Source organism: Emydura macquarii, unplaced genomic scaffold (genome assembly GCF_026122565.2).
Source record: "Emydura macquarii macquarii isolate MOO-44397 ecotype Brisbane River unplaced genomic scaffold, CSIRO-AGI_Emac_v2 contig_3278, whole genome shotgun sequence".
Lineage (NCBI taxonomy): Eukaryota > Metazoa > Chordata > Testudines > Chelidae > Emydura > Emydura macquarii.
The window spans coordinates 180,049-192,574 of record NW_027133415.1 but is presented as its reverse complement, the minus strand read 5'-3'; the positions used below and the strand labels follow the sequence as shown (position 1 = coordinate 192,574).

The 12,526-nt window shown below is 43.6% G+C and overlaps 1 protein-coding gene and 1 long non-coding RNA gene across 3 annotated transcripts in view; one reads left to right on the top strand and one right to left on the bottom strand.

Annotated features, from left to right (window-relative positions):
* Positions 1-12,526, top strand: part of LOC137142887 (uncharacterized) — a 215,560-nt gene that overhangs the window by 61,572 nt on the left and 141,462 nt on the right. The window lies entirely within an intron of this gene.
* Positions 11,409-12,526, bottom strand: part of TACR1 (tachykinin receptor 1) — a 51,544-nt gene continuing 50,426 nt past the window's right edge. Inside the window, exon 5 of the mRNA XM_067532360.1 lies at positions 11,409-11,697. Coding sequence (XP_067388461.1) covers positions 11,409-11,697 — 289 coding nt within the window. The remainder of the gene's footprint in view (positions 11,698-12,526) is intronic.

Here is a 12,526-nt window from a genome sequence, read left to right as displayed (position 1 = left end):
CAGGACTGCGGCAGAAGCAAGACAGCTGGTGGATTCAACCCTATGCCTTGCATAAATGGGTGATACCCTAGGGAAGTCTAACACCAAGAGACACCATAATGCAATGACTTATCTGGCCCATTGCATGATTGGGGTAGCAAATTTCTCTTTTCTTTAAATCAGGCTGGAGGGACCCCACTCGCATGTGCATCAAGTTGGCATGAAACTAATATCTCTTTGGTCCGCTGCAGTCCATAGAAACCTGCCTTGTTAGGCATCCTATCAATAAACAGCATAAGTACCCACAAATACAACTTATAATAATGATACGCACACATCCCGATCCGGGGACAGAAGTAGAAGCTCCCCACTGTTTCCTAGTGACCTTCTACTGGGATTAACCAGGCTTTCTGGAGCCCAGTAGTAACTTGTCAAATGCACTTATTGTAGATGGGTATAAATTATTATAATGAGTTAGGAGTGGACTCTGCTTGGACATAAGGAAGCTGAAGTTTAAAGGAGGATAGGTGGCTGCACGGTAACTTGCTAAATTGGCTTTAGTTCTCCAAACATGTAGAAAATTTCCATGCGGTTTGGATCCAATCAAAATTACTGTACTTGTTTTTGACAGTTCCTACATTGATTGATTGGTTTAATTCAAATGCCAGGTTAATTTGTTGTTTCTTCTTTAAATCACTCTTTTTGGATTCTGGCAACGTCTTTAATCTTCCCTTGGATATAAATTACTTTTCAAGAATTGAAATACAATTTTCTTTTGTGTTCTCTGTCTGAAATTTAACAACCACAACAACTGAAAAACAAAAGCAAACAAACAAAAAAAACCAACCAACCAAAAACAAAACCCTTTTTCCTTTGTATGGAACATAATTCTCTCAGGAGTTTCTCATAAGCTGTCAGCCAACAACCCATCTGTGTCCATTTGTTCTCTGCCATTTCCACATGCCAACATTTATTTTTGCACAATGTAAAATTATCTAAAGAATAAGGTCAAGGCCACGTAATGGTAAACCTAAGTCTTTGGTTTTCATACAGCTGTACTTTACAACCAAAATGCCCTAAGAGATGAATTGAATTGGTATTTTGGCAGCTCATTTTTAAGAACCTGGGTTTTCTGTTCAGGCCAATAATCCTTGCATTTAGATTTAACATTTCTGCATCTTAGATTAGGTTTCAGAAGCTCTTATTTTCTGGTACCTGCCAGTGATCTAATGGTCTGAAAGCACAGGGAATTGGTTTCCTGTATTCTTTCCCCTTCTCTGCCACTGACTTGCTGTGCAGCCTTGAGCAATTCTCTTAGGCCAACAATTTTCAAACGCATCCCCTATTTTGGATGCCTCAAGTTTTTGGGAGCCCAATTAATCCCCAGGACCTGATTTGTTTTTTCTTTTCCCCAGAGGTGCTGAGTGCCATTAGATCTCAGTGACTGCAGCTGGGGAGGAGAATCGGACTCTATCTGTTTACCCATTGACTATACCAAGACTTTAGACTTTACCGTATAGCGATGTCCTTAGTCTTGGCTAATATTTGTACAACCCATTGTGATATTCAGGCATGAATATAATTCTCCATTGGCCCCCATCCATTGTTCAGGCTCTTTCCAGTTTCCCTCAATTAGCTGCTCCCAAAGTCCTCAGTTCCATTTGTGTTATTCACAGGTAAAAATCCGATACTTTTGAGAGCGTTTTGTGTTTGCTTCAGATCCAATTCAGAGCACAGAAATTCCAAGGTCGGGGAAAAGCCGTTTTGAAAACTTGGCCCAAATTTAACAGGCCAAAATGAGGTCAGAATCTAACTTTGTTCTAGTTTCAAGCTACCCTTGCTAATTGGAGTGTTTTGCATATCCACAAACTTCTCTGATATTATGTATTACTTGTGATCAAAGACCCCTATGGTGCAGACAGCTGTACATACACAACAAAAACATGAAAGGGATTTTGCTATAGATTGTGAATAATAAACCCTGAGTTATAGGTAATGTGACAGCTATGTTTTCTGTGTCTGCGTATCTGAAATTGGCATATTTACATAGCTGGAATTGGGCATCAGATTCACTGATTCACACCAGCTGAGAACTTGTTTTAAATCTAACATAAGTACATGCCCTCTTTACTCACTCTTCAAAGACTGATTCTTCTTCCTGACAGCTATAAAATAAGCATGGCAGTGTTTAATTTCATCTTAAATGTATACGTGGGGGTGAACGTTCAGTGGTGGCCATTTACACTAGAAGCCAATGACAAATGCAAAATCGTCGAGGCTCTGAATGCTCAACTCTGCTCCGTTACGCTTGAATATGTGGCCTGTGGGTTGTTAGAGAGAGTGAATTTGTAATGCATAGCACGTCAGTCTTGCAAAATGTTTTTGACTTGTTACTTTTCAAACTTGACATAAAACAGTTTCATGTCGTCAAGTTGCACTTTAATGGTAAGACACATGGGGCTTTTGATAATGCTAAAGCAAAAATATTCTTTGATTGTAATTTTTGAGGGGTGAGGACTGTTTGTATGTTTATACAGCTTTAGACACAAGAAAATTACTGGAAAGTGACAAATAATATTATGGTACGTATCACCAGGTGGTGCTATTACAAACTTTCCAAGTTCATTTTCTTAGCATGCGAGCAAATGTTCAGTTTTGGGCAGACATTCGGTGGTGGTGGTGTTTTGATAGTTTTGGGTTATACAAGGTCCTATATGAAGGCAATGCTCCTTGGAGAAGGAAGCTGGATAGCAGCAGGAGAGTTCGCTGTCTCCCTTTGCCTCTGTTGTGAGTCTGTTTATAAGCTGGGAGTTAGGCTTTGGTGTGGGGCTGAGTCTCCTAGAAGAAGAGTGCCTTGCAAGTTCTTTGACCAGCTTTGTTCCAGGACAGGTGTAAGGCCGTATGCTGTAGGTGCCTTGTGGAGATGCTAAGCCCCCTGAAATCTTCCTTCAGTAGTAATTTGAGGGCATTTGGCATTTTGTAGGACTGGCCCTAAGAGACTGCAATTATTGCAGTAACTAAAGTTCCTTATCAGTCTTCAAGATTAGTGCTATCAGGTGGCAGGTGAAATTCACGCCTGTGAAATTCACTGCATCACTGCTTCAGGCCCATGTAGGCCTTCAAAATAAAGCTCAAGTGGTACCTAGGCCTTGTTTTAGCCCCCTACACAGACTGCTTCGCAGTCATCCAGTCTGGAGGGGAGACAGTCTGGGTAATTATGGTGGGTTCTTACCTGAGTGGAGAAGTCACAATCTATTAGCAGGGAAAATTGGAAGAAGCTGCTCCCTGTCAAACTAGGAACTGTGGCTTGTTAATCTTGGCTAAGAAAACCTGACTAACCATACCTGATGTATGTCAGGCTACAAACCCTAGCTAATGATGCATTCTGCTCTGCAGCTGTTCAAAAACTGCTGTGGCCCGACATGCCAGTCCTGGCAGCAGGGAAGAAGTTTAAATTGTTTCCAGCATTGAAGATGGTTCCCTTCATTTTTCTCAATACTGGTGACCTCTTGCCAAATTAACTTGCTCTTTGCAGGAGTTGCGTTAGCCGGAGTACGAGTCTCTCTTCCCTCTGGCAAGCTTGCAAAAGGAAGTACATGTGGGTGTTGCCTTTCTGGTCCGGAAGAAGCAAATGATTCTGTTCAGCTCTGAAAGGGTGAATTAGCACAGAGAGAAGTGTTCTGCTGTTTGCTCCCTGCCTGCATGGATTAAACTTCCATGGACCACTGAAGCTCTACCCTCTCCTGGAGTCTGTTTTTTGCCACGGCCAGCTGGGCAGGGTGGCATGGCCCCATACTCCGAAACCCTGGTAATGGGCATATTTAAAATGTCTAGCAATTAGGATTTATTATTTCTATTGCAGTACAGGCTGAGGGGCCTAATTGGGGATCATTACCCCATTGTATTAAGTGCTGTGAAAACATATACCGATAGCCCCTGCCTAGGGAGCTCGCAGTCTAGGAAACAAATTAGATAAGAGAAGCAAATGGGATCTGACCGTTTCCCTGTATATAACTATATAACCCTGTATATAACTATATAACCACTCTTAAGGGATTATGTGCAATTCTACAGGGATTTTAATAAAATACACACACACACACACCCATGCCCACACATCCCCTTTCCAGGGGAGAGATGGTACAGCAATTAGCAATTATCCCTTCAAGATGTGGTTCTTGAAGCCTTGCTAATGCTCATAATATGAGATCACTCGGTTAAAAATCGGAGACATTTTACTTCCTGAAATGTAGTAGTAGTAATAATTCCTAGCTCTTACACAGCTCTTTTCATCAACAGATCTCAAAGCCCTGTACAAAGAAGATCAGTATCATTGGTCCCATTTTACAGAAAGGGAAACCGAGGCACAGAGGCCAAGTGACTTGTCCAAAGTCACCCAGCAGGATAGTGACAGAGCTGGGAATAGAACTCGGGTATACTGAGTCCTGTGCTCTATTCACTATGCCACACTGAGTAATTTATGTAGTGCTTTTGAGCCAGAAGATCTCAAAACACCCCTCAGTAAATAAGGACGTATCATGATCCCCAGTTTTGTAGATGGAGGAGCAGAGACTTTCCCACGCGAGGTAGCAGAGCCGGGATTAGCACCTAGATCTCCTGACTCCAGGCCCCATTCTCCTTCTTCTACCCACTGGACAATGCATCCTCTCACTTAGGATTGTCTGAGAGCGATGACAGTCCTACTACCCTGGGTTCTGAGTGATCGCTTGCATCTTGTGCGCTAAGGAGCAGTTCCTGTCAGGTGCTGAGCTGCCTCAACCCCAATAAGCATGTTCAGACTTGCGGGCACTCGACACGTTGCAGAAGGTGTTCTGTTCCAAGGATCCTGATTGAATCAAGGCCTGTGCTAGCTGTAGCGATGGGGGTTGGAAGGACCATCTCTCTTGCTAAAGTAGGGTTGTTTCCTGCAATACCTTTTCTAGTGCCTTGTTCGCTCTGTATTTAATGTCCAAAATGATCCCATTCCGTTGGGAGAGTGATCCGTAGTTTTAATGTATTTCACTGTCAGGAAGGTCTTCAGATAATGGGGCTACACAGATCAGTTCTGCAAATCCCGTGCTCGTAAGTACTAGATAAACTCTACTATTTTCTGAATGGCAACTTTATTTTAAATGCACAATAACTGCGCTCCTGAGTGTAATTATTTCACTGGGAATACAACGTTCTTCCTCCATAGACTTTAAACCAGGCGGGGCTAATGTAGTGTGAATTCCCATTAGTTCATACAATTTTGTATCCTATCAATCTGGCAGTTGAGTCATCATTGATGATCCTTTCCAGTCAGCACAACCCAGACGCTTTTACTCAACGTGTGGGTATGTGCTTAAAAACTGGATATAAATGTGGTGATGTGTTGATTTAAAAAAAGTTATAAATCTGACTGTATCCTGGATCTAAACCAGTGAATTTCGGAGAGCCCCGTTCTTGGACTTTTAAAGGAAACCATGTAGAGAAACCAATATCTGTGCATATCACCGCTTCTGTTCAGCACGACACCAGAATTGTTTGACTTCTAGAGGGAGACAGAGCCACACTAGCTAATTTGGGTGATAACGTATCCCCCTGAGAAGAAAGGCCTTTTGAATTCTGCTTTGAGGCCAGCATGGGCCAAGAGAAGCCTAGGCTAGCCTCATAAGGGGAAATTCTTCCGGCTATTGAGCATGATGCCTGGATAGAAATATTGCCAGTGAGAAGATCAAAAACAAAAAAAGCAAGATGTTCCGTCAAAGCCTGCCGAGCTGGAGTCTATGGCCCAGCATGGCTGCTTTGCACGAAGTATAACCTCTCTCAAACGATGCAAAGTGTCTTTGATGACTGCAGATAGCCAGTGGAGAGCTTACGGTGCAGGGGAACTCTCTGCTGAGTAAAGCTCTTGGAGGCAGCTCTGCCATAAAGGGATGGGGGGTGACATACTGTAAGTGAGTTGGAGCAAAGCTCTGCTACCCCCGATCCTCTGGCAACATAAGCTTTGTTATGCAAGTGATGCAAGGTAGAGCTGCTGCTGTGTGGGCCTGGGTGACACAGGAGCAGGGATCTGGCTCCTTGTGGCACGGCTCTCTCACTCCACTGCATTCGAGCTCAAGTGAGGTGGAGAATCCTCCCCAGCATAGTCCCTTTTCCCCACCTGGTGCAGCTAACAAAGGACATGCACCCAGGAGCAGCAATCTCTGCTCCGCTGTGACATTCCTCTGTAGCGTCACTAGCGCACAGCCATTCCGTGGCAGAAATGCATTACGTGGTTTTTCTTTTTGTTTTTGCCCCATGAAGTAACCTGTAAATTCCGAAGGCTCGGCACATGAGCACGTGTGGGGCTGGGTCTTCAGTGGAGATGCCAGGCGGTTGTGCTTTTGCAGCACTAGTTCAATGAAAAATGGTAAATTACAATCTGCTGGAGATAGTTACGTGTGTGCGTGTCAGGTACTCATTGCAATATAGTCTGTGCTCTCTTTACGTATGAGAATGGCGCTGTTTTTCCCCCTCAGTGGGAATGGCCATGAGTGGATCGCCTGCAGTACGAAGGACAAAATTCAGCCCTGGCATAAACAGATACAGCTGCTGTTGAAGATGATGGGAATTGTGCCTCCTCCCAGCAGGCTGGATTTGGCCCAGTAGTTTTATTGCATCCTAATGGGGTTACTCTCGCTCGTTTTGTGTAAGGTCACAATCCAGCAAAGCCCTTAAGCTCGTGTGCAACTTTAAGCACGTGAGTCATCCTCTTGGAGTCGCATGCACGTGCTTAAACGCTTTGCCAGGTTGGGTCCTACATGTTTAAGTTTGTTGACACTACATAACTGAAAATTAATTGTGTTGAAGGTTACTTCCAGAATGGTCTTCCCGGTGTGTCCTACCTCAGCTCTTCGTATGAGAGAGGAGCTGGTAAGTACGCTCCATTTAAAAATTTTGGGGCTCCTCTCGGAAGCAGCGTGTTGCACTTAAGGGAATGTTGATCTGCTCCCCTGAGTCCCTTCCCTCAGCTTTTCACAATTTACAGTAAGCAATGACAAATGCATCATTGCCCCCTGGAACTGGGTGAGTTCTGCAGGTTCTTTTTTTGCTCTTGGATCTCGAGGTCTTGAAATTCAGTGGAAAGTGACTGCTCCTTCATTCAAACCCAGAAAATACCTCGCACCCACCCACCTTTCTAGTTCTTGACTGGTGTCGTCAAGAACGCCCACACAATGATTGCCAGCTAAAATAATTGTTTATCCACCAGCTGGTTTGCAACACAGCCTCACGAAATAAACATTTATTTATGAAAATATGTTTTGACTCAACAGTAAACAAAATCAGCGTTTTTGTTTTACATAGACATTACTAGAAGGATGCACGTCATACAACGTTGTGATCATTAACTGGACCATGAATTGAACATCAGCCATTGGTACATCACATTGACTTTTTTCTGAATGTAACATATTGCACAGAATTAGAATCACTCTGTCCAGGACTAAAAGCTTCGACTCAGACTCATTGCCTTTAAGGCCAGAAGGAGTCGTCATGATTATCTAGTCTGACCTCTTGCAAATTGCAGGACACAGAGCCTCACCCAGCTGCTCCTGTAATAGGCCCCTAACTTCTGGCTGAGTTTCTGAAGTTCTCAAATCTTGATTTAAAGTTACAGAGAATCTACTCTAGTTTCAAACTCCTAGTTCTGCTCTAGTTTCATTTACTCTAGTTCAAACCAGTAAGTGATCAGTGCCCCACATTTCAGAAGAAGGCAGAAAAAAATCAACCCCCGAGTCTCCGGGGGAAAGGCCAGAGAAAGCCAAGGTTTTTTGTTTGTTTGTCTTTTTTCCCTTTCTCCAGCTGTTGCTTTACGATTTATTGCCCCCTTCTCCAGAGCATTGTGAAACTTGACCTAGAGGTTTTACTGTGATTCAGCTACCTGCATGCAAACCATTTCAGATAGTTAAAATCCTGGCCTGTGGATTTTATGAATAGACTGACAAGGTGATAAATCTTTGACTCTTGGGTTATAATGTTCTTTATATTGGTGTGTATGGGGAGGGGGGGGCAGTGGCTTCCCGGGGGAAATGATGAACATCACATTAAAAGATTTGAGTCGGGAAGTCCCTCTTCCAGAAATCCCCTCCATTTCCCAACGTTTTGGGATGGTTAGAGACAGAGTTTTTGGCTTTGGAGTCAAGTCTAGTTGAAATCCTTAGGTTTTGAACAAACAGAAAAATCTATGTTTGTCCTGACACTCTCGTGTGCAGAGTGCTTAATTGGTAAATATACTGCTGTTTGTTGTACTCGGGCATCTCTTCTCCGTCCAGGAGAGAACACGCAGCTCCCATTAATGTCAGTGAGAGTAACACATATGGGTAATGAGGGAGGAATAGATCTCCTATGTGATTGTCTCAGAATCATCTTCTTCTTCAGCATTGCAGAAAGCTTGGAAAGAAATCACCATGCTTTGGAGCTGGATTTTTGATCCCAGAATTGAGAGCAAACCTGAAAACAGGCTTCATTAAACAGATAAAGCCCAAGTATTCTGCACTGCAGCTACACTATTTTGAAAGGAAAGGTGTAATAGTATTTGGACTCTCATATATTGGGGGAGGGTCCCCATGTGTCTCTTTCACGAGCTCTTTAATCACCATAGAAGATTTCCACTGAGAGATCCCTACCTCATTGCACAAGATGGTTATCTGAACTAGTTAACTTGTTTCATACATGTGTGTGCATCCTATTTATTTCTAACAGACATGGACCTGAAACAAAGTCCAACTCCAGATCCTAATTCTGCAGCATCTCTACTATGCCCATTTCATACTGAACACTTTGGTTTTACCAACCCAGTTTCCACTGAGTAGAAAGAAATGCTTTATTTTTTGTGGCTTGGTCTTTGGAAGTGTCCTGGTTATTGGGCTAGCTCCCGTGCTGGTATAAATGAGTGAGGCTCCGTTGAAGTCATTGGCATTAGATCCATTGACACCTCTTGAGCATCTGGCTCACTTTATTTCAAGAGCCAGGTAAAACCATGTTTCAGACAGAGGTGGACTCTGCACGACACCTCACTTTAAGATTCGGACCCTGCACATATGATATAGTTTATACACAGGTAAATAAGAGCAACCCACTGATCTAACCTTGTAAACCATTCAAAACTCTTTGTAAACAGTTACAGCATACAGATATTGTGGATTGTGGATTCCATCATTTTTAATTTCACAACAAAAACCGTAACATTACCTACGACTATCTCACTGAGTTAGTTCTTTAAGTAAAAACACTTAGGTATGAACAGAGTTGCTTGTAAAGTTGTACAGTACACACAAGAAGTACCTTATGTTGTGAGGATGGCGACTTCATTCCCTATGCATGTCCTTAGGATTCTCCTGCATTTAATGTAGTGTTGATTGTAAATATATTGTAAGTTAGCCATGGATAAAAAATAATTGTCTCATTCTCTTTGTTTGCCTTGTAAGTATGGAACGACTGTAGCATAAAACATGCAGGAATGTAGGTTGGTGGGCTTTTTTCTAAAAGGCCAACCTGTAGACTACTGACCCAGTGTACACAACGCTGGGAGTATGAGCTAAATCTTGCTTGCCTTACTCATGTATGTACTGTGTATCTGCAAGGCGTTTCAGTCTCTGTCAATGAATCAGGGTTTTATAAGCTGCAATTAATGGTGTTGAAATGCTAGGCATGCAGTGGAAAGCATCTTTCACAACAGAAATACGCCATTTCCATTTCAGTAAGTTTGTTTGTAAATGTTTCAGACCTTCCTTTTCGCTTTGTTACCTAGTACGTTTGTATTAGACAATGCATCATATTACTTCCTATCAAGCCCTTCTTCCATGCTCATTTACAAACTTCCTTCCCACTGGCACTGTTAGTGCATGTAGTCAGGTGTAGGCTTATCTGTTGCTCTCCCTGGCATAGCCTCATGTGCACTCTTACAAGGTTTCATTAATTCAAAAGATGCTCTTTTGCCCTCTCTGCTGTCCAATCACAACTGCATTTGTTGGACATCGATGTCTCTCGGCACTCTCTGAAGGTCTTGCTGCTTCTGGCTGATCGGTTGTCAGGTGTCCCAAACGAAGCTGTTCAGCATTTAACTGGAAGACCTCTGAGGCAAACCCAGGCCACGTAAGAGATCAGCATCCACGCATGTTTGAGAGGCTGCGAGCGGTGCACTGCTGAAGGGATAGGATCTGTCTGCAAACTATATTTCCTGCCAATTAGGACTGACCTTGGCATTTTGTTTCTTGTTATGTTTCCCTTTCTATACCAACAGTAATTTGGTGGGTGTTGGGGGCGTTACACAAGGAAGGAACGTGTTAGTGAATTTGGTATTCAGTATTTTGCGTCTCTTGGGCTATCAAAAAGGACGATCAAAGCCTCAGACGCCATGCAGAACTTTAAATAAAGGCATTTCCGAGTGCTAGAGCGTCTAATTAGCTTTGCGTAGGAATTGGAGCTGGCCAATGGATTGATGTGTATCTGAAACCACCAGAGCCAGCCAACTGGAGCAAACACCTAAGGGTCTGGCATGATTCTGCAGGCATAGAGCTTGATGGTCTGAGTTGAAGTCTTTGCATCATGAGGCTAGGATCATGCAAAAAGTGAGTCTAGGAGAGCAGGATGAAATCCAAGCTTGCACTGGAGCTTACAGTGGTAAGAGCACGAAAGGCTGAACAGGTTTTCACATGGGCAATTCTGACTTGAGTCCAGTCCAGTGGAGGTGGCGTGCATCTTCACAGAAAGGTGAGCGGTGAAGAATAAAAAGGCATGGCAGCAATAAACTTGGAGCTCAATCTCTCCTTTACCTAGAAGAACTGAAATCCTCGGTGTTGAACATACCACATGCAAGAGAGGCAGCCGTCCTGTACAGTGCGTCTACGAAGAGGGTGGAGGTGGACACTCATTTTGTGTTCGTTTAATAAGTTACCAACCCTATCTTGCCCTTTTGACACCATTCCTCCATGTTGTTAATCAGCTACAGGTGAATGGTAACTAAGGGAGGCGATGCGATGAGAAAAATAGTGGGGAAAGTAGGTGGAAAAAGTCCCCCCTTTGGAAATCAATATTGCATTCAGACACCGAGCGTAGCCTGAAAATGAACACCAGCACTGACGGCCAAGGTCTGAGACTGACCACCTCCTTTTCTGTATCATAAATTAAGATCTGCTTTCACTGAATGCCGTTGGTTAAGCATTCAGCCCAGCCAATGACTGCAACATACCACAGAGAGAGACAGCATTGCTGATGTTCAGTGATGTGATAACACAGGGTCGCGCAGGCACGCTGAGCGCTGGCTACCGTCACAACCAAGGCATAGCATCTTCATCAGGACAAGGTGAAAGCGGGCACCCCCAGACACATGGTTAATGGAGAGCTGGGGCGCAGGTGTAAGCAGTGTGTTCTTTTTGGTGACCCTTTCTCAGCTGAATGGCAGCTTAGGAGAGCGTGTTGGAATAGAAGCTGAAGCTCTCGGAGACTGTTTTAGAGTCACTGCGGGAGGAGCCGTTCGAGGTCATGTCCACGGACAGGCGCTTCGTTTTGCTCTCTTCAAGGTCTTCCTCGGCGTTGCAGGTGACCGAGGAGACGGTTGTTTCCATTCGGCTGACCTTGTACATGCTGCTCTGGGTCTGGAGGTGCCTGCCAGACTTCAGTTCCAGCCCCTTGTATTCACTTGCACTGATGAAAGGACACCACCGGAAAGCATGCTTAAAGCCAACCCGGAATCTGAGGAGACAGCCAAGTGCAGGGACGTTAGGCCTAGCGCGTGCTGGGCTGGTTACAGAACATTTTTAATGCAATCTGTATGGAAACACACCCGGCATATGCATTGATGCAGGAAGTGGGACCAACACCCCTGTGGTCCAGTGTTGAGCAGAGCTCGATAATTCTCCTGTCTTACATGTGACACTCCTGTTAATACATGCCAGAATTATATTGGTCTTTTTAGACACTGCTTCCCATTGCTGACTCTCAGTCAATTTGTGATCCATTAAGGGTTTACCAAGGCTTTTGTGTTTCTCATCAAATTCAGACTGCAAACTCTTGGGAGCACGAGGTGTGTCTCGGACAATTCTGCATGAACTTATGACATTATATGCAAGTCTAATATGGGATCAAATCCTGAAAAACTTACTCAGTCCAAATACCCATTGGCGCTCTAGGAGTTTGACAGGCACTTCAGGATTTGGCCCAGTTTTATAATCTTGTCTCTGCTACAACAGTAACCATTTTATTTAAATGCACTTACATGTGTCTGTATAAAGCAGTGATTATCGTTATGGTGAGAGTAGGTCGGTATAATCTATTCACCCAGAGTCTGTCACTCATGTCATGGTGATGGGCACCTTTACAAATACTTTCCTACTGCCAGTCTGTCTCTCTGTCTGGACATACTGCTGCTACCTGCCCTCTGGGCCTGGATTAGAGCCTGTTGAAATTGGTTGGTATTTTTGCAAAATATTTTGAAACTGGGTTGTTTTTGTTTTGAAACTTCAGGAATTGAGATTTGACTAAATATTTCTTGAAAGGAAAACGTTTCATTTTGAAATTTGAG